Below are 22,937 nucleotides of genomic sequence, written 5' to 3'. Positions count from 1 at the left end.
AAACCCGTGTCCCCTGCATTGGCAGGCGGACTCTCAACCACTGTGCCACCAGGGAAGCCCAGGCTTCACTTTTAACAAGAGTCCAATAGCAAGCTAATCCTTTCTTATCAAAGGGAGTGTACCTTGTAGCCACGTCAGGGAATTGGCAAGTCCAAAATCCAGGGAATACCTTGGGGTGGAGACGACCTCCCTTTGCCAGAAGCTCTAATCTGCAAAAAGCATCAGTCTCAGAGACTTACAGCTCAAAGAGGTCGTTAGGGTTTTGGGGCCCGAAGGTAGAGATTGTGCCACAGCTTGATGGAAACTTCCAATGCAGCCTGTTGGTTGGAGCCCCACTTAAAAGACACTGTTTTGCATATTGACTGATATAACGAAGAAAGTAGAATGCACAGGTGAGACACGTATTGTCTCTGGTACCTAAAAAGTCCAGTAAGATGCTGGGCTTCATTTTTGGTGGGAAGAGGGAGGAGGTGAAAAAACAGGTTTTCTTTTACTGCTGCAGGGGATTGAGTGTTGTGAATCTGCCTGTCTAGTCCCAAGAAACTTTACCTGGTGAGCAGTCCTGTGAATTTTGTTGGGATTTATCAGCAACCTCTGCTGGTAGAGTTGTCATAACACTACGGTCAGGGCCTTTGAGACTGAGACTTCTGGCTTGCCAGTCAGTAGGATATCAACAGTATAGTACAAATTTTAGATATCAAAAGATAAGACACTTGTGCTAAATCCTGACCCAGCTACCGGTGGCTAACATTAGGGAAGTTTGTTCCAGTAGCTCTTCTCTACATCTGGCTCTTCTCAATTGGGATGTTCCATCTCTGGTACATATGGGATGAGAAGTGGTAAATGCACATGCCATACCAGTCCCTGCTGTGCATTCAGATGTCAAAGCAACAACAGTATGTAGAATCAGGACCACCCACAGGGTCAGGACAGCCTCCCTTTCCTGCTGTGAACCTTGCCCAAGCCCCATCAACTGAATGTAAGCGCCTCCTCTTTGTGGAACCAGGTGGGATGGTGAGTTGGACACCTGCTGGATAAAACAGAGTCATGGAAGTTTGAGCCTCTCCCATTCTTGAGTTTTCCTCAGCATACTTGGATGCATACATGGTGTCTTCACTGTTTACCCTTGGGAACAAGGAGACCTTGGCTCCAACCGTAATTATCTTTCTCTAAGCTGGTGAGGTCAAGTTAGAGGCAACGGGAAGGTAGAAGAGGGGGAAGTGGTGTGGAGGGAGAAAGTGATTCTCTGCCAGTGAGCAAGGCACATTTTGGTTTCGAGCAGCACTGGAGCTGCATGTGGCTCAGCCAAACAAACCTCCAGTGTTTTCAGCCCACTCAAAGCCCTCTATCAGGCAGCAAAGTCATCACTACTGACGCTATCAGTGTCAGTTTGGGGGACCCCTTGATTCAGTAGCCCCATCCACATTGATTTCTAGTTGGGGCCATGTCATTTATGCCTTTTAGCTGACTCAGACTTGACTTCCTCAGTAGTGGCTTTTTTTCAAGAGTGTAGCTTAATCTTGGACATTTGCTGCCCCACTGTCATGATAACATCTCTTACACTTTTTCCTGGTCTAACATAAAAGGGGGCTTTTCAGCAGGCCTGACCAAAGAATTTTATATTACTTTGGATCCTTTTTTCATTCCCCAGTGACTCATCTTCATCAGCATTATAAACCCAGTTGGGCAGGAAGACTCTTGCTAGTCAATGCCTCATCGTAGGAATTTGCTTCAGAGAAGTCTCTCCAAGAGCATCCACAGCACCCTTATGGCAGCCAGGACCCACTGCAAAAAAAACTCAAGCCTTTTACAATCATCTCCAAATAGATCTCAGGTGGACATGACAAACTGCAGGAGGAGCTGAGCCCTGAGATGGCCCAGGTGTTGCAATTCTTCCTTGCTCTACAAGCATTATGTTGCCCCCTCATCTCCCATGTGGACCAGCCAAAGTTCTAATGACTCAACTGGTTTCTGCTCATAGCAGTTGTGAATTTCCCTCCTGGCACACTTGGTTTAGGTACCTGTGACAGTAACTTGTCTATAAAGGGGCAGAACCTTCTGTCTCCACCCTCCTACTCCCTTTGAATCTTAGTGTTAATTGTTACTGTGGGCAGACTTCAGGCTGACCACCCAATTGGCAGGGAAGTCCTCCGCTGCCTTCTCCCACCCCTAGCAAGTTTGCAGCAACTGGGACACCATTCCAGCAGCTGTCCTTAAACTTACTGCCCAGTACTCATCCTGTAACCACCTTCTCAGTTTTTCCTTATTTATAGGTGTTTTTGTTTCCTGGGGCTACCATAACAAAGTACCATGAACTGCATGTCTTAAAACAACACGAATGTATTCTCTCACAGTTTTCGAGGCTAGAAGTCCTAAATCAAAGTGTTGGTAGGGCCATGTTCCCTCAAAAGCCTCTAGGGGAGAATCCTTCCTTGCCCTTTCTAGTTTCTGGTAGCCCCAGGTGTTCCTTGGCTTGTGACAGCATACCTCCAATCTCTACCTGTATCTTCACATTGCTGTCTTCCTTCAGTGTTTTCATATGGCCTTCTCTTCTTTGGGTCCACATGTCCCTCTTCTTAAAAGACTTAGAGTAGGGCCTGCTCTAATGACCTCATCTTAACTTGATTGCATCTGCGAAGACAATTCTAAACAAGGTCGCATTCACAGGTATCAGGGGTCAGGACTTCATCATATCTTTGGGGGGCACACAGTTGAACTCAGAGCAATAGGCAAATAAGTAGAGGACCATTTATTGCCCAGTTGACCATACAATTTGGTAAACAGGTTTACTGCCAGCCCTAGTAGACTTCCTCAAATTCCATTTGCTCTGTGAGGTCTCATCCTTCCTGTTCCAGAAAGCCTTGTCTTTTTCAGCATCCTGTTCTTGGTTGCCGAACTTTGGCAAGATCTGTGAGGGATCTGAGTTCTTATCCTACTTGCAAGCCAAGAAATTATCCTGCCATGGTTTCATGGATGCTGATAGAAGATAACGGGACTCGTAGGTCAGAAAGAAGGACTTTATTATTCTCTGCACAACAGGCAGCATGAGTTTTCTATTTGTGCCACTTTTCCCTTCCTCAAGTCCCACAGGGGTAACATAGAGTGGCCCAGGTGAATGCTCTGCATGTGGTCGTTTTTCATCACAGCTGAAGGATCTCCAGCTTAGGAAACCAAAATCTTTTAGAATGGGCTGCAAACAAACATGCCTGACCTTTATCCCACAGTGGGGGACATTATTATATTGGACAGTAAGTAAAGATGTCCTCTTCTCCAGTGGGAGCCACTCTGTCTTCCCAGGCTGTTGGCTCTTCAGCAAACATCCTTGAAAACTAGTCCAGAACCAAAGCTGTCAATTCACAAGATACGCAGAAACACAAGGGTCTCATGGGGAATTGTCTCCCAACAGTTGTCTTAAGCCGTTGAATTTATTGAATTGTACGACTCCTTTTTGTATTCTCTATATAAGACCTTTGACAGATATATGTTTACAAATATTTTCTCCTGGTCTATGGTGTGCCTTTCTGTTAACTGTATTTCAGAGGACCAAATTTTTAATTTTGATGAAATCCATTTTATCAATGTTTGCTGAAAGTCGGTGCTTTCGGTGTGCTATTTAAGAAATCTTTCAATGTTGCAAAGATTTTTATCCTGTTTTCTTCTAGAAGTGTAATAGTTTTAGTTCTTACATTTAAGTCTATGATCCATTTTTAATTTTTTTGTGTATAATATGAGAGTAAGGGTCAAGGTTTATTTTTCCCATATAGATACCAGTTGTTCCAACACCACTGTTTTATATTTTCTCCATTAAATTACTTTGGAACCTTTTTTCAGAAGTCAGCTGACTATCTATATGTAGATCTATTTCTGGACTGAATTTTCTTCCATTAATCTCCATGTGTATCCTTTCACCAATATCACATTGTCTTAATTTTGTAGCTTTATAGTAAGTCTTGAAATCAGGTAGTATAAGTCTTACAGTCTTGTTTTCTGCCTTTCCATACAAATTTTATTATCAGCTTATCAATTCTTCCAAAAAGCCTGGTAGGATTTTGATTGATCTTATAGATTTTTTTTAATCCATACATTGTGTATTTCAGGAACAAAGAAAACTCAGCTCCACTAGAGGAAACTACCACAGGAAAAAGTGAAGCAAAAAAAAGAAAGATTGCAGAAACTTCAAATGTTATCACTGAGTCATTGCCGTCTGCAGAATCTGAACCTGTTGAAATCGAGGTGGAGATTGCTGAAGGCACAATCGAAGTGGAAGATGAAGGCATTGAAACGTTAGAGGATGTGGCTACTGCCAGGCAGTCCATAAAGTATATTCAGAGCACAGGTTCCTCTGATGATTCCGCTCTGGCATTATTGGCAGATATCACCAGCAAGTACCGTCAGGGTGATAGAAAAGGGCAGATTAAAGATGAAGATGGCTGTGCCTCTGACCCCACAAGCAAACAGGTAGAAGGTATTGAAATTGTGGAACTTCAGCTGTCACATGTGAAGGACTTGTTCCATTGTGAGAAATGTAACCGTTCATTTAAATTGTTTTACCATTTTAAGGAACACATGAAATCACACTCCACTGAGAGTTTCAAGTGTGAAATATGCAATAAAAGGTATCTTCGGGAGAGCGCATGGAAACAGCACCTCAATTGTTACCACCTTGAAGAAGGTGGAGTCAGTAAGAAGCAAAGAACTGGGAAAAAAATTCACATATGTCAGTACTGTGAGAAACAGTTTGACCACTTTGGACATTTTAAAGAGCATCTTCGAAAACATACAGGTAATTAGCAAATACTTTATGTTAAAAGTATAGATTTTCCACATTCACTTGAAGCTAAGTGTCTAAATCCTTTTTTATTTTAATTAGCACCACCGGAACCACTTCCTGTGTTCCCTAATGTGCCGGCTGAGCACACAGTGTTTTTATAATATTAGTTGAAATATTTATGCTTTCAAAGCAAAATCAGTACTAACTTTGAAAGTAATTTTCATTCTTACATCTTGCCAATTTTTATATTTTTTAAAAAAATACATAAAACGGTTTGTGATTCTTTATTAACGGTTATAGATTATGAGATTTTAATTACAATGAAACTTCACTGTTAACTGTTTTTACTTTCCCTGCCTTATGTTAACAGATTACATAGATGGGTACATTTGCAAACAATCCCAAATATGTTTATACCTTTGCATACATTTGGTTATCTGTTTTGACCTGGCAGATAGATAGGAAGGCAGTATTTGTCCATCTCCTTCATCTCTCCAAGGGCAAACATGTCAGGACTGGTGCACAGCCAGGGAGATGAAAAGGGTAAGGTCTCTGTACTCTCCTAAGAGCCATCCCAGACGTGAGGGAGATGTCCAGGGAGTCTACCTTAGAACCTCTGGCCCTTCTAGTTCTATATCCATCCCTGAGCCTATTTTTCTCCCTGTCAGAGTCCCTGTCCTTGGTCCCACACCCCAAGCTTTCTCTGCTAGGTCTCCTGTGCCATACACAGGAGTTACCACCACGAATGACTTGGAATCTTGGGGAGTCCCTAAACCCACTGTGACAAAGGTGTGGGGAAAGCAGTTGCTGCAGACTGCTAAGCGTCAGACTTCTGGACATTTGTTCCCAAGTTCTTACTATGTGAGATGGTTAAGGCTGTTGAGAGTATTAATACAGTGAATACAATATAGTTATCCCACACTATTCAGAATCTTTCTCTTTGATGCTAGAGTTTGGAGAACTTTGGATGAAATTTTTTCGTAGATCCCTTGCTGTCCAGAGTTGCCTGCTACATACTACTTGAAACTGAGAAAACAGATAGATTCAAATAGTGTGGGATCCCTCACTATTCAAACCCTTGGTAGTAATACTCAGGAACTGGCTAAATAAGTGAACAGCAAGGGAATCTCCTAATTTACTTAAAGGCTCACTACGAATTTAGAAGGCTTTAAGGTAACTAATTTGGGGTAGCTAATAGGCATTCATGAAATCTTTGGGGGAAATGGTTTTACAAACATTATATGTAAAGACCTGTTGTATATTTGGAAACTGCCTAAAGGTATAGTTTTTAGTCCTTAAAAAACAAATAAGAACCTATGTTAATGGTCTTCTGATGAACATGTTTGTGGTAACTGTGGGTTAGTTTTGCAAAAGCATTGGTATACCTGCAGCACAACTTAGTAAATAAATGTTACTTGGTAACTAGCACACTTTGATAGGAGTTTCCAGTACCCTAACAGATAATCACTTTTATATTATTTCCTGTCAGTGTGAAAGTAGAAACAATTGTCTCTTTTACCCAAAACATTACCTAGTGACTTACCTGTTTGAAAATAGGACAACGCAGACCATTTTGGAAGTTTTTAAATATGCTTTCCAAGCCCTGCATATTGTACTTTGGATTGAACAGAAAAGTATAGAGCTAAATCACATTGTGTTTTTTTTTTAATTTATTTTATCCATTTTTGGCTGCATTGGGTCTTTGTTGCTGCACACGGGCTTTCTCTAGTTGTGGCGAGCAGGGGCTACTCTTCGTTGCGGTGCGCAGGCTTCTCATTGCGGTGACTTCTCTTGTTGCAGAGCAGGGGCTCTAGGTGCACGGGCTTCAGTAGTTGCAGCACACAGGCTCAGTAGTTGTGGCTCACAGGCTCTAGAGCGCAGGCTCAGTAGTTGTAGCGCATGGGCTTAGTTGCTCCGCGGCACGTGGCATCTTCCTGGACCAGGGCTTGAACCCGTGTCCCCTGCATTGGCAGGCGGATTTTTAACCACTGCCCCACCAGGGAAGCCCCACATTATGTTTTATGTCTGTGTTTCCCTTCAAAATGATATGAGATAACTTAAGTAACTTAGTTAAGTAGTTGTTACAAATTACAGAACCAGATGCCCTTTGAAGGAACAGTTTAGTATGTAAAGCAAACTGAACTTTTATTGTCTTTTTTAACCTCGATCAATTGTACTAGTAATTAGTGACAGGACAGTAGCATATGTGATCAGTGATTTAGTAAATTCAAGAGGAACATAAGTAAACAGTTTTGTTTTTTTAAAATTTATTTATTTATATATTTATTTTTGGCTGTGTTGGGTCTTCGTTTCTGTGCGAGGGCTTTCTCTAGTTGGCGAGCAGGGGCCACTCTTGATCACGGTGCGCGGGCCTCTCACTATCGCAGCCTCTCTTGTTGCGGAGCACAGGCTCCAGACACGCAGGCTCAGTAGTTATGGCTCACGGGCCCAGTTGGCTCCACGGCATGTGGGATCTTCCCAGACCAGGGCCCTAACCCATGTCCCCTGCATTGGCAGGCAGATTCTCAACCACTGCGCCACCAGGGAAGCCCCCAGTAAACAGTTTTTAATTGTGTTTGTGTTAATAAAGGGTGGATCATTTTTTCACTTATAACTAAGTGTAAAGATAAATGGTCCCGTTCCTGTTTCCTACTCTCAACATGTACATAATACATCCCCCTCAATTTCATATTTTGCCTACTTTCATTAGTTTAGTGCTTTGGTTTCTTGTATGTTCTTAAAGCATGCACAGTAATCCACGCTTGATTTGCAAAATTTTGGCTGTTACTTGTCCTGAATTACTTTGTTTCCATTTGGAAAATAGTGATGATAATGCCAGCCTACTAGGTCATGGAGATAAATTTTAGAGTCCCTGCCTTCAAGGAGTTCAAAATTACGTTAGGGGAGACAAGCAGGCACAATCAGCTAAGTACTGATAGAGGTAAGCACAGAGTCTTATGGGAATGCCTGCTTGTGCTGTTTATGATGAAAGAGACAAGGATGGCTTCCTAGAGGGTTTACCCTATGACTCCCAAAGGAAAAGGAGTTAGCCAGGAGATAAGCGTTCCAGACAAAAGAAATTAAGTGTACACAGACACAGAGGAAAGATAAGTCACTCATTTGGAGTACTTGCTAGCAGGTTGTTATGACTGGAGGATTGGGTCCGAATGCCAGGAGATGCAGCTAAAGAGTTTGGAGGGCTGACCATGTGGCGTGCACTTAGGCATCATGGACGATCTCCAAGTGGTTCAAGGACGAGAGAGAAAGTGATGGGAGATGAGGCTAAGATCATGTAGTTACTTTCATTTAAGTGCTCTAAATGAGTTTGGATTTTTATCTTGAAAGACTCTGGGTCACTTTAAAGAAATTTAAGCCAGGGAGTTTTCTGATTAAATTTATGCTTTAGAGAGAGAACTGGCAGGATAGATTGGAGTGGGTGAAGCCTACTGGGTCTAATTCGAAGGCTGTTGGAGTAATCTAAACAAGGATGGGGGATTAAATAAAGGCAGTAATAGTGAAAAAGTGTTAGAGATACAACATTAAGTAGGCAGAATCAACAGGGTGATTGGTGAGATGTAGGGGTAAAAGAGAAGGTGACTCCCAGCTTTCTGATTTGGGTGGCTACATGATTGGAAGTTTATTAATTTAGAAAGAAAAATATAGAAGGGTAAGATTTGTGGGTGGGGGGAGAGAGCAGATACATTAACAGATATGCCTGTGGAACACCGCATGTGAAAGAATCTAAAGATGACCTGTAACCATGTTTTCAAATAATGGTTCCCTGGTTGCCCAGAGAGGTAGTGTGGAATTGTAGAAAAAAATCTGGGTCCGGAAACCATAATTAGATTCAGGCTCCAGTTTTTTTGTTTGTTTGTTTGTTTGTTTGTTTTTTGCCACACCGTGCAGCTCACGGGATCTTAATTCCCTGACCAGGGATTGAACCCTGGCCCTGGCAGTGAAATTGGCAAGTCCTAACCACTGGACTGCCAGGGAATTCCCAGGCTCCAGTTCTGACATTTGTCAGCTTGATGAACTTTATCTTTGGGCCTCTTTCCTTGTCTGTGTAAGTAAGAATAATGATGCCTACTTTACAGGGTTGTGACAAATAAGAAAAAATGATAAAAGCACTTGGAAGACTGTACTTTCTACACATCTGAAGTATAATTAATCTCTTACAATTCCTAGATTTTATTGGGCTTATTAAACTAATTTTTTAAATAGCAGAAGCTCAAATGATGTGCACTGAAAAGTGAATCTCTTTCCTACTTAAATAGATATCCCCAGAAGCAGTTACTGACATCGTTTCCTTATTTATCCTTCCAGATATATTCTTTGCATTTTCAAGTAACCATAAACAGACACACACAGAAGTTTTGAAACAAACAAACAGGAGCATGCAATACAGTGTTATGCCATTTAATTTATCTTAAACTCTTTTTAATGTGTGAAACGTTCATGAATCTACTTAATTTTTTTCACTGTGGCTGCATGGTATTTCAGTGTTTGGGTATGCCATAATTTACTTAACCACTCCTGTGGATACACTTTTAGGTTGTTGCTAGTCATTTACTATTACACACTGCACTGCAGTAAACACACCTGTACATAATCTTTGTGTACATGTTCAAATAAATTTTTGACAGCAGAATTGCCAAGTCACAGAATATGTGCATTTTAAATCTTGGCAAATATCAAATTGCCCTTTAAAGAGGTTATGGCAATTTTCATCTGTAGGCTTCATTTATAGTGAAAAATTATACACTTAAAACAAAACTATTCTAGTTAGCAGTATCTCCCAACATTTGGGGAGTTGTAAAGGAGTTTCTGTACCAACAATAATTCTAGGTGATTAGGTCTCTCACAAATTAATTTTTTCATCTCATGGAAATTATATAAAAAAATAAGTTACAATTGTTTTGTCAGGGATAAAACACAGCTTAGAGTTACTTGACTGTGTCTGTTCCACGTGAGTATGAGGGTCATGTCTAGGACCAGATCATCACTGAGGTTCCACCTCTGAAATCTTAGTCCTGTTCTCTACAAGCATCATCCTGTCTCTTGAATTCTCACTGCTTTCCTTACTTTGACTGTGGGAGTCTACCTCATTTAGCCTTCCTGTCTTTCCATACCCCTTTCCACCTAGTTTATTGCCCCATTTCTGACGTTATCTTGTCTTCATTGTATATATCTTGAGTCACTTTTTCTTGTACTCTAAGCATATTTCCTTTGGCTTTTTTTTTTTCCCACATTCAGTATTTTTATTTAATTTTTTAGCGGACAATTTACATACCTCCCCCACCCCTTCCTTTAAGTTAGTGACAATTTTCCATAATAAACTACTTAAAGAGAAGCTTTGGTCAAGAATGGAATGAAATAGCAAAACAAAAAAAACAAAAAACAAAACCCAAATCACTGCTGCTCTTTAAAAAACCAACACTTTCACCAATTATCCTCAAACAAAACACACAACAAGGTTTGCGCCATATGTGTCTTCAGTGTTTCCTGGCGGCCGGCTCTCCTGCCCATGATGCAAATGGCGCAGCTCCCCGGCGCAGCTTGTCCGTCCTCATGCTGGATCTGGGAGGCTCGCTCAGCTTCACATTATCTGAAGGCCCTGGATAGAAGACTCTAAGGTCTTGAAATCCCAAATGGTCATGGCTCTGTCGATGGCAGTAGTGCAAAATTTGCGACAGTCTTGCTTGTCCACCTCATAAATAGACACTTGAGTGATGCTGTTCTGGTGCAGCGTCTCCAGGGCCGTGTTGTGGTCCTCGATCGTGGCCCGCTTGTCCATGTTGCGGAAGCGCTCCATGGCCGACATGTTGCACTGGATACTCTGTTTCGGGATGTCTAGCTTGGAGACGAAGGTCAAGCAGCCATGGTCGGCGCAGCTAAAGAGCATGGGGCAGCAGTCACGGCCAGCGGCCACGACGCTGTTCTCCGAGACGAAGTGCACACTCAGGCGGGGCAGGAACTCGTGTCTTCAGAGTTGAGACCTGCACACTTTTTGAGGCATTGGCAACGGACACGGTGCTGTCATGGCTGACCCAGGCCAGGCGGCTCCCGCTGGCGGAAAAGCTGACCCCGTGCACCCAGCCGCCAGTGCCACTGCCACCAAACTCTGGCATCAGCTGACCAAAAGGCATCTTGCTGCCCCAGGGTGTACTGGCTGGCTTCTCATCCACTTCTTTAATGTAGGCAGAAAACACTCTGCATTTGAAATCACAGGATCCTGCTGCCAACAAGATGTTGTTGGGATGCCAATCCAAGCTGAGGACCATGGAGCAAATGGGTTTTTTAATGTGCTTGCTTACTCCACCAGTCATTTTCGGACTCAAAGTAACAAACAGAAATGAGTCGTGCTCCGCTGCCCACAGCAAATTTGTTCTCTAGCGGGGACCGCTTGACAAAAGTGGCTGCACGGTTAATTCTCAGGATCACCAGGGTCGGCTTCCAGACACCATCTCTCTGACTCCACACGTAGGCATTGCGGTCAGCCCCACAAGTGACGATGCGGTCACTCTTGGGAGCCCAGTCGATACCTGTGATGTGTCCGTTGTGCTCCTTGAGTTCATGAACTTTCACCCACTGGCTCCCGTTCTTCTCATAGATGTGGACTTCGTGGTTTTTGGGGCTAAGGGCAATCTGGGTACGATCCCTTTTCCAGGCATGACAGGTGATTGGCTCTAGTAAAAACTGACGCAGGGATGTTATTCTTAGTGCCTTCGAAGGACAGAAAGCTGGGGGTCAGGGCCGTCCAAACGGGCTCGGAGCGTTGAATTCACGGACTCTGGTCAGTCAACGCAAACAGGCTCCGGCAGGCGCGGGTGGAGGACCGAGGCCCTGCTCCCTTTGGCTTTTGAACCCTACATCCTGGAATTAATTATTGCAGTCATTTACTTCTGCTCCCTGCTGAGCACTGCTGGAAAAAATTCTTATCAGACCTTAAGTTAGGCCTTTTGGTGTCTGATTTATATCTTTCCTTTCCTAATTGGCATTCTAGACCTTCAGTGCAGCACTCAAGACCTCTGCCCACACCCTGCCCCAGCAGGTGACATGTCTATCTGACTTCCTGCCCCCAACCTAGCTGTGTTGTAAACTATGTGGTTCCTTGTTGTCTCCTTCTATTACAGAGAAAGATATTTCCCTTTTCTTCAAGGCCAATCCTGAATCCCACGCCTTGATGTCTCCTCCAAGACCATGTTTCATCTGTCATTCCTACGACTCTCTCCTTCTCCGCTGGTTCCTTCTCCTTCAGCAAATAAGTAATGACTCTCTTCTGGCTTAGAGAACCTCTTATTGACATGTCCCCCTCTAGCCACGTCTCCTCTTTACTTCCGAGCCTTCTTGAAAGAATTTCTGTACTGACAGTTTCCATTAACTTGCCTCACTCATGCTCCCTTATCCCACTGGTGTGGCTTCTGATTCCACCATACCACTCACAGTGTTCTTGCTAGAGTTATTCCAATCCCCTGTTGTTATCCTACCTGATCTTTTTGTTCAGTTAGGCGCTGTTTATTACCTCATCTTCCTGAAATTTCTTTCTTAATTTTTCCTCAGTGTTCTTTCCTTCTACTTCTGGCTATTCTTTTTGTTTTCTTTGCTTGCTTCATCTACCCGCTGTTTTAACTGGATGTTTTACTGGATTCTGTATCTGTATGTCAGTCCACCCTCTGTTTAGCTCCAGATTTGTCTATGTAACTGTCTACCAGATTTTCCACGTTGCTTTGAGTACCTCAGACTCACTGACTCAAAAATGAATTTATAATCTTCCCTAGCACATCCCACTCCAAACCTACTTGGACTTCTCTGTTCTTTATTCTGGTTGGTATTCTAAGCCAGAGATCTGGGAGTCATTATGACATCTCCCTCCTTACCCCTCACCTGCCATGCTGTTTTACACTTCTGTGCCTCTGCCTAGAATAACCTGTTTCTTTCCTGTCCTCCTCTCATTCCATTCCAGGCAGAATTCATCACTCTCTTCCTCTGTACTGCTGCAGTCCCATCTCCCATTGCCCTCTTCTCTGTAACAGGCCTTCTGTGGTGCATTGCACTTGTTTATGTTCATGTATTTCGCCTTCCTGAAATACTCTGGCCTGTGATATGAAGTTTTTAAAAACAAGGACAGATTATCTTCATTACCTAGCACATGGCCTGGCAACACAATAATTGCTTAAAAAATGCTTGTGGAATGGAGAGGGGTGCATGTCCCCAAAAAGGAAATCGACCTTGATTTTTATCTAAGGGAAAATATACAATTTTTTAAGAAATGCAAAAACATGGAACAACATTCAGATCCAAATTTTATTTCTTTGCCAGAGCACAGATATAATTATAAGAATCACTAAAAACTTACTATTTCCACCTCTTAGAATAGTCTTTTGGATGTGGTGGAAACATCTGAGTTATAAATTCTGATCCTTCTTTCAAGAAGGTGCTGTTAGAATTAACCAAAAAGGAAAAACTTTTTGCATTTTCTGTTTTTCTTAATTTGTAAATATGATTTTTTTTCTATTCTAACAGGTGAAAAACCTTTTGAATGTCCAAATTGTCATGAACGATTTGCTAGAAATAGCACCCTCAAATGTCACCTGACTGCATGCCAAACTGGAGTGGGGGCAAAAAAGGGAAGAAAGAAGCTTTATGAATGTCAGGTATGTGTGGGTGTACTCCGTCCTTAGCAAAGGAGTCTGCGTTTGAAATCATTAGAAGTGAAGGGTGACAGACCTAGAGCAAAGGAGCAAAGAGCTGACAAGTTTAGAAAGAAATGAGAGTAAAGAACATCATTGTCTTGCTTTCATAAGGGGGAATAGTAGTAGTAGTTGTTGTTGTTTTTACCCAACCCTAGATGATACCAATGTCAATAAAACTATGTCCTAAGTAACATAGTCTGAAGCTATGGTTATTCTTAACCACAGAACAATCATTAGAATTCAGGAGTGGGGTGGAGGAGGCAGACCAGCTGTAATTGGCGGCTCTTCCATGATTAGTGTGTATTTATCCCACATGGTAAAATTGTTCTTAATGTTGATATCATGGAAGAAATTATAATAGTGTTACTTTATAGTCCTTTAATATAGGCAATGTTAAAATGTTTCCCCAAAAGGATTTAAGTTGTTAGCTAATCAGGTAAAAGATCAAATAAACAAAAGAATTATGAAATTCCCTTAGACTATGTTACAGATGTCATATTTATAACATTTTCAGAAAAATCTTCAACTTTTTTCTTATAGAGAATAAATGCATCCATATTTCCTTCAGTTTGAATATAAGTGTTAACACCAAATGTTTGGTTATTTCAGGTCTGTAATAGTGTGTTTAACAGCTGGGACCAGTTCAAAGATCACTTGGTAATACACACTGGAGATAAACCCAACCATTGTACTTTGTGTGACTTGTGGTTTATGCAAGGAAATGAATTAAGGAGGCATCTCAGTGATGCTCATAATATTTCAGAGCGTCTAGTAACTGAAGAAGTTCTTTCAGTAGAAACACGTGTGCAAACTGAACCTGTGACATCAATGACTATTATAGAACAAGTTGGGAAGGTGCACGTGTTACCGTTGCTTCAGGTTCAAGTGGATTCGGCACAAGTGACTGTGGAACAGGTCCACCCAGATCTGCTCCAGGACAGCCAAGTGCACGATTCACATATGAACGAGCTTCCAGAACAGGTCCAGGTAAGTTATCTAGAAGTGGGTCGAATTCAGACTGAAGAAGGTACCGAAGTACACGTAGAGGAGCTGCACGTTGAACGGGTAAATCAGATGCCAATGGAAGTACAAACTGAGCTGCTAGAAGCAGACTTGGATCAAGTGACCCCTGAAATCATGAACCAAGAGGAGAGAGAGCCTGCCCAAGCAGATGCTGCTGAGGCAGCCAGAGAAGATCACGAAGATGCTGAGGGTTTACAGACCAAATCAACAGTAGATTCCCAAGCTGAAAAGTCAGAAAATGAGAACAGAACACCTATGCCAGTTTTAGAATGAAATAACAAATGAATATATTTTTAAATTTATGTGTTGAGTTTTTGAACTGATGATGGGCAGTGTGACTGTCCTTAAGCTAACAGACATGTGGACCAAAGTTAAGCTCTTTCCTGTTGTGTTGAACTGTTTCTATTGAAACAAACTGATTTTCCCCCACTTGATGCCACAGAGGAGGGATCTTTCCCATAAGTGAATGGGAAGCTTTGAGAAGTATATTTCTGGAAAACTGAAATGGATTATATTCTTATTATATAGTTGGGTACGAATGTATCTATTTTCATTGTGGTAAGGGTTCTCCCTTCTCCCTTCGCCCAGTCATGTCCTTCCTCAAGTTTTTTTTTTCCCCATATTGTAAAATCAAACGTAAAATCATTAGAATACAAGTTTATGTATTCTAATGCATGTTAGAATATTTGAATATATAGGAAACACAAGGCTGCATGAAGAAAAGTGCATTGTTACTGTGCAGTTAAATTTTGGCTTCTGGCTTTCTTTAGCTTGAACAACTCTCTTGTCTACCCTGACAGTCACAGATGTCATCTCTGCAACAGAAACGGTGGTGGTGGCGGCAAATTTCTAGAATGTTTAAAAACCAACCACACCCATGTGCCTTTTCAAATTCAACTAAACTTCTGTAAAGCGCCTCTGGTTCTTTCAGAGTTTGTGTTGCAAGGAGCAATGTAGGTCATGCTATAGCACTCAGTATTTTCCTTACAATGACAGCTACCGGTTCTTTTTCACTTCAGTTAGATTGAGAAATTTCATTCAGTGGCGGCTGAAGGGCCATTTTCAATTGGGAAAATTCACTTATATCTGTGGTAAACTTTATTTTGATGAAAAGTTGCACTAGTATTTTACCACCAGATGAAAAAAAAGATGAGCATCACTTAAAAATTAATGTATTTAAAATAAAGTACAGAGAAAAAACATGTATATAATATATTAGGCTTTGTTTTGAATGAATCTTTTTCCCCAATCCTTAATGTAAAGATCTTGTGCTATAACTTTTAAAGCCATACAAATAAGAGTGCTAAACTGTGGACTTAAAAGTAGGTGTGTAAATATTTTTAATCAGTATTACTTGGAAAATAAAATATAACAACCACATACACCAATATGCTATTTTCTTTACCTGTTAAATATTGGGAGATATTTACATTTTTAAAGTAAACTTTAAAATTATGTGTTCATGACTCTTTTTTCACCTTACCAGTGTGGAAGTTGGTTTGTGGTCAGAGATGTCTTCTCATCTGTATTAACATGACTGATACACGAATTGAGATATAAAATTCTCAGTACACATCTCCAGTCCCCAAAAATCAGTTCAAAAGAAAGGAAGGAGGAAGAGGTTGATATTTGCTCTTCTGTATGGTGGAGCACAATAGCCAATGGGATTTTAGTACAGCCTATTTTAAAAATACTTTCTCCACTTACTAGTGTGTTAAATTTAAAAGATCAATTCAACATGACTTTTAGTAATGCTGGTGTTAAATGGTATCACATTTATGAAATATACTGAAGAGGATGGCTTCACACAACTGGAGAAGTCATGGATTTAAAGATAATAGGAATTAGAAGGTGGTTTTTATTTTAGGATCAAAGTGTATGAACATTTCCAAGTCTGTTCTCTTTGGCAGTTGGGTATCTGCTACAAAGCTTATATTTTTATTTATATATATATATATTTTTTTCTTTTTTTGAAGTCAGAAAATACTAATGATAGAATTATATCATATTGAATTTTTCAGTTTGCCTTAAGATGTCCACGTTCCTGAGTTATAGTTTAAAGAAATGTTTACATTCCTGACAGATAACAGTGGTCTCAAGTATATAAATTATTAGTTAGTATCTAGTGAATTTTGAATGCTGAAAATAGCTCATGCTGTGCCCTTAAGCCAAGGTATGAAACAAGGTTTATTTTTAAACATAATCTTTCTAGAGCCCTGACCACAAGGTAGAGATCAGGGACAAAGGCACAGCAAAGCATTAAAATTATCATTTGAGTTTTTAGATTTGGCAAGGCCTTTCAGAACAGGTTTGAGGGACAGGTATAGTTCATTTTACTTTTCCCAAAAGTGAAGGCAGTATCAGTGTGCTCCAAATGCCAGTAAATTTGATTGCAGAAGAGAGAAAGCTACCCACTGGTGGTAAACCTTAGGTTGACTAGGACTTTGCAGTTCATAAAGCATTTTACAGTAACAGCTATTAAAAACCATGATGTATATTGAAGTACTGAACTGGGTATTTTGTTCCTCTCACTTTACTCCTACTGGAGTTTTTAGCTAGGTCTACAGTGTGACACCTGGCAGTAGTGCCAGACATTGGTCATCATAGGAATCCCAAGAGCACTGGAGAATGATAGAGCCTCTTCTATCTCCTCTACTCCACTGTTCAACAGCAGTTCTTTGATTATCTGACACCAACTGGGTTTCCTTCAATTCTGACAGTACCAAGAGTTAACGTAGATTCCAGAAGTTAGAAGTACCACAAGATTGCCCCCACTTTAGACACCAGCCGACAATAGAGTCCCCAGGGTACCCACACTTCTGCCTGGCCAACCACAAATTAGGTGTTCCCACCCCTTCCCAGGTTCAATAATGTGCTAGAATGACCCAGAATTCAGGAAAGCACTGTACTTAGGAGTGTAGTTTTATTATAAAGGATACAAACCAGGAACAGATGGGAGGAAGGACATGCATAGGGCAAAGTGGGGGGAGAAGTGGGCAGCACTTCCCTGTCCTGTCCTGGTGCTGCACCCTCCCAGCACATGGGTGTGTTTACCCAGATGCTCCTTTAACATTGTTTAGTTAAGTTTCATTACCTAGACATGATTAAGTTATTGGCCATTGATTATTGAACTCTCTCCAGCCCCTCCTACTTCCCTGGAGATCTTGGGGGGTGAGGCTGATAGTTCTAGCCCTCTGATTCATATGGTTGATTCCTCTGGTGACCAGAGCCTAGAGTCACCTCATTACATAAACTCAGGTATGGGCTTGTTAGGATTAACAAAAGACGTAACTCAGGAAATTGCCAGGGTTCTAGGAGCTTAGTGCCAGGAACCAGGGACAAAGACTGAATACATATTTTTTTATTATACCATACGTATCATCTGAGATTCAAAGGAAAACTAACTGAACCCTCAAGTCAATACATTTAAAATCTAGAGATCTTTTGGATATGTACAAAAACAGAAGGATCTTACAGTCTTACCATTTAAAAAGGCTGCCATCCTCATCCTACTATTGAAAGTAGAAATATTTTCATGGAAAGGTAAGTGCTTCTCCAACTATATTCAGTTTTGAAGTAATATTTCAAGATTAAAGAAGTCCGTGAGAGTCTTCTAATTACCCACTTTATACTTTGAATAAGCAAACAGTATTGACTGAGGCCTAGATGTAGATGAAGTGTCAACCAGTAAATCAAGTGGATTTTAATGCACATCTTCAACATGGGTTGATTGTTCTAAACGAACAAATGAACAATTAAAGACCAAACAAATGGTCTTTAAAGTGTTCACATGGAAACAGTTTTATAACTGTCATGTAAAATTACAAGTAAATGACCTCTTAAAAGTTTAGCCTGATTTTGTTGGAGGTAACATAATAGCTTTGAAATTATTAACACTAACCACTGTGTTATATCAGGAGAGAGAAACATAAGCTGAATGTTTTTCATGTGTAATGTGCTGAGCTGTGCCATGGCTCTTAATTTGTCATAAAGGATTCAAGTGAGAAGCAGAAGGAATTAAAACTATCACCACCAATTACTGAGATCCATTATATTTGGAGGCCTAGGAGTGTATTGCTTTAAAACCATAAATGTAGAGGTTGTCATTATCATAAATGTATGCTGAATTTACAGAATATCTTAAAACTACTACATGTTCTATAAATGTTACTTCATTAATTCTGTTGACTGGTACGTAGGAAGGCAGCATGTGAATTCATAATTTTTTTCTCCTCAACTTTCCCACAACCTCAGATGACACTAAATATGACACATAACAACTGAAGTGATGCCCACCTTGATATTTGTACCAAAATACAGCCTAGGAGAGAAAAATCTTGTAACAATAGCGTCACTTATGAATCACTTATTATATGCCAAGCACTTTACATTTAATCATCTCAATGACCTCATGAGGTAATTAACATTATTAGCTATCATTTTACAAATAGAGGAAACTAAGAGGAGGAGATGAGAAATAGCTGGTAGAAAGTGGAGCCAATATTTGAAACCAGGGAGTTAGACTCCACAGACTACACCCTTGATCACTAAAATACAGTTACCTCTGTATGAGATCTGTTTGTGGCTGACAATATTGGATTGCACAGAGCATAAGTAAAACACCCATTTTCCTTTTGTAATTTACATCAGCCCTTGATGGGATTGGGGTGGGGGAACAGGAGATCAGAAAAGGTGGCAAAACACATGGAGCAAATTGCCTTTTGGTAGCTCCTTGCCAGTCTCCTTGCCTTGAGACCACACCATCTAGGCAATGGTTCTGCAACAACAGCGTGCATCAGCATTTTGTTAAAACGCACAATTCAATTGGTCTGGGTAAGGACCCAAGAATTTGCATTCCTAACCTTCCCAGGTAATACACTGGGTTTAGTCCTGGAACCACACCTGGAGAATGGCTGACACAGAGTACTTAAAGGAAGTACAAATGACTAGCCGGTGGCACTAACTTGTTTTGAGGGTCTCTTCTTTTTTTGTAGCATAGTCAGGTGCTACTCAAAATATCTTGTTACTTGTTGTTCATGTTTACTATTCACGTAACGGACTGGACTAAGACAACAGTCTTGGATTTTTTTGTTTCAAGAGCATTCTACGTATTCTCAGTAATGAATTGCCTTTATAATGTTTCTGAAATGAAAATGCCACAAAGACATGAAATGTTAGAGAATAAGAAATTAGAAACTGGAAAATCACAATAATTGAATAATTTTGCTTCCACTGGGTAACTCAAATATACTTTAGAGACAAAACAATAGCTACTTATCTGCTGAGGAGCAAATATCAATGTATGAATTCACCTAAGAAGAGCTAGATCATTAACTGGTTGGGAGTTTGGTAGACCACCCATATTAGAGCAGTAACTGTGTCCTCTGAAATAATAGTTATCAATTAGATACAGCTATGAAACACTATGGAGGGAATAATAGGGGTTCAGAACCCTAGTCCAGTTGAAATGGTGCTTATGAAAAACTAAAGACAAAAATCAAACAAAAGTAACTATTTGATTCTGACAACTTTTCATGAGATAATTTCACTACAGGATCAATGGGCCCAGAGCCTTCATCTGTTCACTGTCCAGCTGTAAATAATACCCAAGTGCTGATTATAAGAAAATATCACACTTATTGCTATACTTGGCTACATAGTCAAAATTTTGGAGTATAGTTGCTACTATAGGGAATCTCAGCAACTCAAATTTTTTAATGAAAATATCTCAAGATCACAATTTGGGGTTTTTTCTCTCCCCCCCTCCCTCCCACCTCTCTCTCTCTCTTTTCTCTGTTGTACTTTACCTTTAGAAAGAAAGCTCAATATTGAACATTAATGACTAAATGATGAGCAGGAAAGTCTAAAGTGAATTAAGGTATGCAGTATATCAATAGAATTTAAGCTGACTGGCAGAAGGAGGAGTGGCACCTCACTCAGCTGCTGAAATTTACAACCTCTTTTTCTACTTTGTTGTTGTTGTTAAATTATACTTGCTCAAGTAGAAGATTCACCTATTTTAGAAAAATAAAGTTAAAAACTACTCCAAGACCCATTAATCAGAAATAACTATTGTTAACATTACATGAATATCTGTCCATATACATATGCACGAGAGAGAGAGAACTTTTAAAAACAGAATTGCCCTGCTAGCCTTAATTCTTTTGGTTTAATTTTGCTTGAATTTAACAGAAATAAGAAGGGAAGCAGGATACATGGATAAACCTCAGATAAATGTTTCTTTACTACTAGTCCTTTAAAGGTTCCTATAAAATTAAGGAAAAAAGGATTTTAATAAATACTAATTGTCAGTGATTCAATTTGATTTGCTAATTATGTTTGCATTGTCAAGGCTTATAAAGTCAGTATGCAGATTAAACAGCTGATTAATTACAGCACAGAGAGAATTTGTGAAATAGAAGACAGAGCTGAAGAAATTACCCAGAATGTGAAAGAAGGTAAAAATCTGGAAAATATGAAAAAAGGCATGAGCTAGAATGAGGGGGTCTGACACACATAATGTTCAACTGGAAAACCTGAAAGAAAGATAAACATGGGACAGGGATCATATTCAAAGAGATATTGTCTGAGAATGTTTCTGAATTGTCTGTAAGACATGAAGTCTCAGACTCGGGTAGCACACAGAACCTTAACAGCATAAATAAAACAAATTTTCCTGGAACAGGATATACCTTTTGAGTTACACGTTCAACTCTACAGCAATATGCAGTCTTAGAAGACTTTTGCTCTGTGTCGGCTCCCAAGATATGTCAAATATCCCTACCAGGAGAGAGGAAGGAGAGTGGAGGTAGGAAAACCCCATGAATAGCCCAGGTTCACATTCAATAGGGATGCTATGTATCAGGTAACTTAATGACCAGAAAATTAGAGTAGAATGTCCCTATATGCCCTAGAACAGCACTAAAGGTGGAAAGATCCCTCAAAACCTGAAATAAAAATAATAGCTACCATTTATTAGGCATTTATTAGAGGAGGTTCTGACATTTGGGCCCCAACTACTTAGAGACTGTGATGAAAGGAGTAGACAGATACATTGTCAGTGGGGGGTCCTCCTGACTACCACCTGAGCCCATGGACTCCAGATTAAGAAAACCTAGTTTACTCTTTTCCAGAAACTTTGTCTCAATTCTCACAACTCCCAGATTACAGGTGAGGAAACAGACTAGAAGGTCCTTGAAACCAGAGTGTCATATAAGTAGTAAGTAACAGAGCTAGGAGTCAAGGTGTAGTTTTCAAGTTTAGATTTCAAAAATCTAAACTTTTAGCCACTGTCAATGTTACTCAAAGTATAGAACAAGGACCTCCTGCATTAGAGTCAGTTGTTCCTAAGAATGTGTTTGACTTCTTTTCCGCTAACACAAGGGAGCAGGGTTTAGCAAACTAAATTTTAATGAGCTCTGCAATAACATGAAACTGTCTATACTGTCTTTATAGGTCTTACAGTTTCATCAATTCTTTTGGAAAATAATATTTTTCTGACATTAAAATTTTTTTCTGACATATACACCCATTGTAGAAAATGCAAACAACACTGGAAAGTATTAAGATCGTTTAAATCACCTGAGATTCTGCCACATAACCAAAAACATTTCCAATGTCTGGTGTAGTTCCTTCTAGTTATATATATCACAGATTTGTGTCATTCTGTTTTGTAACTTTTGCTTTCACTTAACATGTTGAAAATATTTCCCCATACTATTCAAAACAAGAAATTTTAACCTCTATATATTACTGTTACGTTGTAATCAACCTATTGTTGAATGGCCCTTTCTAGGAGAAAAACACTTTTTTCAAATGAAGGGAATTGAACCATGAGGTCAGGGTATCCCGGGACTCCCAAGGGAAGGGAAGGCATGAAGGAAGGGTTTATGATTTGAAAGGGAGCAGGCCCTAGCAGCATGTCTGCAAGAGAAATTGGGGTATAGGGGGCTCCTGGAATGGAGTCTGGCCAATGGACTTTAAGAGAAGTGGTTTCTGATGCTGAGTTTTAAGTTTTCCTTTTCTATGATAGCCTAAAGTTTTCAGTAACCTCTTAATTCTCTAGAATCGAGCGTCCGCTTTGCCCTCTGGTGCTGTATGGGTACACGGTGGGAGGGCCTATGACAGAGTACATGTCAGGTTGGGAGTTTGAGGCTCTTGGTATCTAGGCAGTTTCTTTATGAAATCCTGCTCTGTGTATTGTCATGTTGTAGGATTCAAGGAGTATTTTATATTTTTAAAATATGCAATGATTTATCGTGTATTTTATTGTTTTAGAGAGACTGACTGCATGTATTAAGATTACTCCTTTTAAAAAAAAGTCCTTTTGTCTTTTGAGAAGTCCTCCCTTTAAAGTCACACTTTTCTCACAGTGAACCTTTATCCTACACAGGTAGATGACCACTCTTACAAAACAAGGAAGCAATTATTCTAGGTTCTGTTGGTTTTCC

The 22,937-nt window shown here is 40.2% G+C and overlaps 1 protein-coding gene and 1 pseudogene across 2 annotated transcripts in view; one reads left to right on the top strand and one right to left on the bottom strand.

Annotated features, from left to right (window-relative positions):
* The window catches only part of ZBTB35 (zinc finger and BTB domain containing 35), a 33,125-nt gene extending 17,779 nt beyond the window's left edge, over positions 1 to 15,346 (top strand). Inside the window, exons 5-8 of one of the 2 annotated variants that reach the window (XM_007447630.1) lie at positions 4,098 to 4,458; positions 4,561 to 4,783; positions 13,295 to 13,425; positions 14,074 to 15,346. In XM_007447630.1, the coding sequence (XP_007447692.1) occupies positions 4,098 to 4,458; positions 4,561 to 4,783; positions 13,295 to 13,425; positions 14,074 to 14,760 (1,402 nt within the window). In that variant the 3' untranslated portion in view covers positions 14,761 to 15,346. Of the gene's footprint in view, positions 1 to 4,097; positions 4,784 to 13,294; positions 13,426 to 14,073 lie in introns of both variants that reach the window. The other variant, XM_007447629.1, reaches the window with a different exon arrangement.
* On the bottom strand, positions 10,368 to 11,442 carry LOC103090963 (actin-related protein 2/3 complex subunit 1A pseudogene; annotated as a pseudogene).
* Positions 15,347 to 22,937: the final 7,591 nt, after the last annotated feature.

This window comes from Lipotes vexillifer, unplaced genomic scaffold, assembly GCF_000442215.2.
Source record: "Lipotes vexillifer unplaced genomic scaffold, Lipotes_vexillifer_v1.1 scaffold386, whole genome shotgun sequence".
Taxonomy (NCBI): Eukaryota; Metazoa; Chordata; class Mammalia; order Artiodactyla; family Lipotidae; genus Lipotes; species Lipotes vexillifer.
This window is presented reverse-complemented; position numbering and strand designations above follow the sequence as displayed.